This window comes from Melospiza melodia, unplaced genomic scaffold (assembly GCF_035770615.1).
Source record: "Melospiza melodia melodia isolate bMelMel2 unplaced genomic scaffold, bMelMel2.pri scaffold_32, whole genome shotgun sequence".
In the NCBI taxonomy this organism is placed as follows: Eukaryota; Metazoa; Chordata; class Aves; order Passeriformes; family Passerellidae; genus Melospiza; species Melospiza melodia.
In genome coordinates, this window is record NW_026948638.1 from 2487708 (window position 1) to 2492571 (window position 4864).

The 4864-nt window shown below is 52.9% G+C and overlaps 1 protein-coding gene across 1 annotated transcript; it reads left to right on the forward strand.

Moving 5' to 3' along the window:
- Positions 1 to 2740: 2740 nt before the first annotated feature.
- Positions 2741 to 4335, forward strand: LOC134434093 (olfactory receptor 14J1-like; the record flags this gene model as incomplete). The annotated part of the gene is made up of 2 exons (XM_063182789.1): positions 2741 to 3343; positions 4318 to 4335. Coding segments are annotated over 2 exons (621 nt in total), but the record flags the coding sequence as incomplete, so codon positions are not given.
- Positions 4336 to 4864: the final 529 nt, after the last annotated feature.

Genomic DNA, 4864 nt, shown 5'->3' on the forward strand with positions numbered 1-4864 from the left:
GGGGAATCTGAGGCATGGCTGTCCACAATGGACTCCAGTTCCCATGTATAACTCTTCTGACATGGCCAGACCTCCTTAGGAGCAGCACTACAGCAATATCAGGAATGGAATGCTGCAATCACCTCTTCTCAAAAGAGAAAAGTAATAAAATACAGTCTTTAAAATAGGATTACATATTTCTTAGAAGCTCATTGAAACATTTCTCTAACTGTAAAAGGAAATCTTCCTGATGAACTGCTCCAGACCAGAGGGAAATCAAGGCAGAGCCATGGTTTGGCAGGACTTGCCTGATCCTAATGAGTTCTGAGGTGCATTTGAAGCTGAGCCCTTGAACCTCAGGGCCTGAGAGGAGATTGCACAAACCCTTCCAGGAGTCAAAGTCAGAGGAAAGACCCAAAGTGTCTCAAAGCATGAATGGGTCCCACTGAGGTCCCTCTCCAACACAGGCTCCTCATGGATTCCTTGCAGGAGAGAATGGCACAAAAACCTCTCAGAGATGGAGAGTGGAGAAAGAAAAATCCAAAGTACCTTAAAACCTTGAGTACCTCAAAGCATTAATGAGCCCCACTGAATGTCAGTACAAAGCTCTCAAGGGACTCATTAAAATAGATAATTGGGGCCATGACTGCACAAACCTCTCACAGAGTCTGTATCCAAAGGGCAACACCAAGTACCTTAAAATAACTGAAGTACCTTGAAGCATTAATGAGCCCCAATGAGTGTTGTTACTGACCTAGCCTCTCCAGGGACTTTAGTAGATAATTGGAGGCCATGAGTGCACAAACCTCTCAGAGACTCCAAGGCAAAAGCCAAACCCAAAGTCCTTTGAAAAACCTGCAGTACCTGCAGGGAGCATTAAGGAGCCCCCAGGGCCATTCCTGGCCAAGGCTCCCCAGGGACTCCTTCCAGCAGAACCTTGAGGCCACTGGGATGTGGGCTAGGGGGGATGCTGAGGGCAGGACAAGGGGGTGACAGTGCCCAGCCTGGCTGGGGCTGTGCCAGGAGGCCCCAGTCCTTCAGGAAAAGGTGTCTCCTCCCAGCCCTTGGTGGCACAGAGCCTGCTGTGCCCCAGGGCACCAAGACTTAGCTTCTCTTTGTCCCTACCTGTCATCACTACCTCCAGTTCTCTGCTCTGCCTGGGGCCTGGGGACACTTTCTCAGTCATGTACCTCACTGGGACCAATTAAAAGTCTAAGAAACTTTGGAGTTGGATTCTGGCTTGGAGTTCTGGAGAGGTTTCTTCAGCTCCTTCTCAGGGACTGATGTTCAGGGCCTGAGCACAAAGCCCCAGAGGCTCATTAAAGTCCTTGTGCTGTGTCTGTGCTGCTGAGCTGGGCTGGGCTCCTGGCACAGAGGCAGCTCCTGGTAACCAAGAAGAGCTGCAAAAGCACATTTCCCTTGATGAGCAGCTCTTCTGCCAGCCCAGCAGGGCTGGGGCACTGCCTGCAGCCACCCCAAGCACACCACAGAGGCACAGAGAGCTTCAATCAGTCAGGGCTGGGAAGGTGCTGAGAATTGCCTGGGGCAGAATCACTGCCAGCCCTTGGCACAGCAACCTCTGGCTGCAGGACAATGCAGCTGCAGCTCCTGGAATGATCTCCTCAAGCTGGAACATCCCAATGACTACAGACCCTGTGAGTACATTCTCTGATTGTCTCTTGTGCAGAGCAGCCAGGGGTGCCCCGGGCGGTTGTGCAGAGCAGGGTCCTGCAGCCCAGGGTGCTGTGCTGGGGCAGGGACACTGCTGCTGCCAGGGAAGGCTCTCAGCCAGCCCTGGCAGTTGCTGCCAGCACTGGGGGACAAGATCTGGATGGGAGGAGACAGCTGGTAAGGCTTGGAAGTGTTCTGCTTGTGTGGTGAGGATGCTGCATTGTTCAGGGCTGCTCTTAGCATGGCATTTAACTGCAGCACATTTCCAAGTATATTATACAGGGAGCATAGCAAGGCAGGGGCTGCATAAAAGCGAAAATCCTGCTTTTTTAATATACTGCTCTGGGTTTCCTGGATGGAGCCTATAGATTTTCATCTCTCAGTTCAGAATGGAATAATAAAAACATTTTGTCTCAGATCTGAATAAAGCAGGCAGTGACAGATATCTGCACAGGGCCCCTTTGAGGCAGCATCAGTGTCGCTTTTCCAGCCTCCTCAAGGTTGCTCTGACATTCCTATCAGAGCCTGCAGAGCCAGAGCATCCCCTGGGCAGTGCCAGAGCTGGGAGGGGTCTTCAGGGGAGAGCTGAGCCCCCAGGGCTGGGCTGGGCTCTGGCAGCACTGGCAGGGCCCAGCCCTGGGCACAGGGAAGCAGCTGCTGGCAGGGACTGCTCCAGGCAGCAGAGCCCTGGGCCGGCAGTGGGGGGAAACTGCCCCCAAGATGTGCTGGGATATTTAAAGTCCTCTCCAAATCCAACTATTCCATGATTACTTTTCTTGCAGATCCCCATGCCAAGACAGCTCAAATGTCCAACAGCAGCTCCATCAGCCACTTCCTCCTGCTGGCATTGGCAAACACGCGGCAGCTGCAGCTCCTGCACTTCTGCCTCTTGCTGGGCATCTCCCTGGCTGCCCTCCTGGGGAACGGCCTCATCATCAGCGCCGTAGCCTGCGGCCACCCCCTGCACACGCCCATGTTCTTCTTCCTGCTCAACCTGGCCCTCAGCGACCTGGGCTCCATCTGCACCACTGTCCCCAAAGCCATGCACAATTCCCTTTGGGACACCAGGGACATCTCCTACAAAGGATGTGCTGCACAGCTCTTTTTCTTTCTCTTCTTTATTGGGGCAGAGTTTTTTCTTCTGACCATCATGTGCTACGACCGCTACGTGTCCATCTGCAAACCCCTGCACTACGGGACCCTCCTGGGCAGCAGAGCTTGTGCCCACATGGCAGCAGCTGCCTGGGCCAGTGCCTTTCTCTATTCGCTGCTGCACACAGCCAATACATTTTCCTTGCCCCTGTGCCATGGCAATGTCCTGGGCCAGTTCTTCTGTGAAATCCCACAGATCCTCAAGCTCTCCTGCTCAAATTCCTCACTCAGGGAACTGGGGCTCATTGCTGTTAGTGCCTGCTTGCTATTTGGTTGTTTTGTTTTCATTGTTTTCTCCTATGTGCAGATCTTCAGGGTTGTGCTGAGGATCCCCTCTGAGCAGGGACGGCACAAAGCCTTTTCCACCTGCCTCCCTCACCTGGCTGTGGTCTCCCTGTTCATCAGCAGTGCCATATTTGCTCACCTGAAGCCTCCCTCCCTCTCCTCCCCATCTCTGGATCTGGCTGTGTCAGTTCTGTACTCAGTGGTGCCTCCAGCCCTGAACCCCCTCATCTACAGCCTGAGGAACCAGGAGCTCAAGGCTGCTGTGAGGAGACTGATGACTGGATGCTTTCAGGAACATTAAACTGCTGGTCAATTTCTGCAAATCACTTGTAATAAAACTAGTTTTTGATACTTCTTGTTGGTTTAATTTTGGAGATTTCTTTCCTTTGTTTTAGTTTTTCCATTCTGTCCACAAAGAAACATCATTGCTTGTGCCATTTCTCATTTTGTTTCTCGCCACGTTCCCTGTGTCAATGGGGGACTGCACTCTTGGTGTATTTAAAGGAAGTAAAGGATGTCCCAGCAAAGTTTTCTGCAGAGATGCCCTTTGTTGCTTTCTCTGGAGCTGCAGCAGCAATGTCTGTGTGCAGAGCTGGGGGCAGATCAGTGCTGGCACATCAGCCCTGCTCCTGCTGGCCACACCATTCCTGAGCCAGGCCAGGAGCCATTTGCCTTCTTGGCCACCTGGTCACACTGATGGTTCATGTCCAGCCTGCTGTCCATCAGTCCCTGCAGGTCCCTTTCTGCCTGGCTGCTGTTCAGCCACTCCATCCCCAGCCTATAGCACTGGGGCCAAATTGCAGGGCCTGGTACTTGGTTATTTTTAACCTGAAATTGCTGGATTCAGCCCCTCAATCCAGCCTATCCAGGTCTCTCTGCAAAGCCCTTCTATGCTCCCACAGATCAACACTCACATCCAGCTTGGTGTCATCTGCAAAGATGTCCTAGGTTCCAGGGGGCCCCTCAGTGTCACAATGGCCTCTTGGTTACACAAGGCCCTGCACTGTCACACTGTTCTCCTTGGGTCCATGAGACCATGCAGAGCAACAATGGTCTCCTTGGTTCCGTGGGGCCCCAAAATGTGACAAAGGACTCCTTGGTTCCATGGGGCTTCACATGTTCTTGTTTGTGCTGCAGTTTCACAGTGGCCCCTTGGTTCCATGAGGTCTCAGAGTGTCACAATGGCCCCATGGGTACATGAGGTCCCACACTGCACCATGGTCTCTGTAGTTCCACAAGTCCCCCTAGTGCCACAATGGACTCCTTGTTTCCACGAGGCCACACAGTGTCACAACGTTCTTCCAGATCCCCTGAGGCCCCCTCGTGTCACAGTGGCCTCTTGGTGACACAGGATCCTGCACGGTCACAATGTCCCCTTAGTTCCATGAGGCCCCGCAGTGTCAGAATGGCCCCTTGGTTCCACTGGGCCCCGGAGTCTCCCAATGGTCTCCTTGGCGTTCTAGTGTCAAAATGGTGAAACCCCTTGGTTACATAGGGCCCTGCAGTGTCACAATCCTTCCACAAGGACCCAGAGTGTCACAGTGCACTGCCTGGTTCCATTTGGCCCCAGTGGACCCCTGGTTCTCTGGGGCTGCATGGTGTCACCATGGTCCTCTTAGTTCCATGAGGCCTTGCAGTGTCACAATGGCCCCAGAGTGTCCCAATTATGACAGAATGACAGAATCAAATAGGCTGGAAAAGACTTTTGGGATCATCAAGCCCAACCAATGCCCTAATACTGCCTTGTCACACAGACCATGGCGCTAAGTGCCACTGA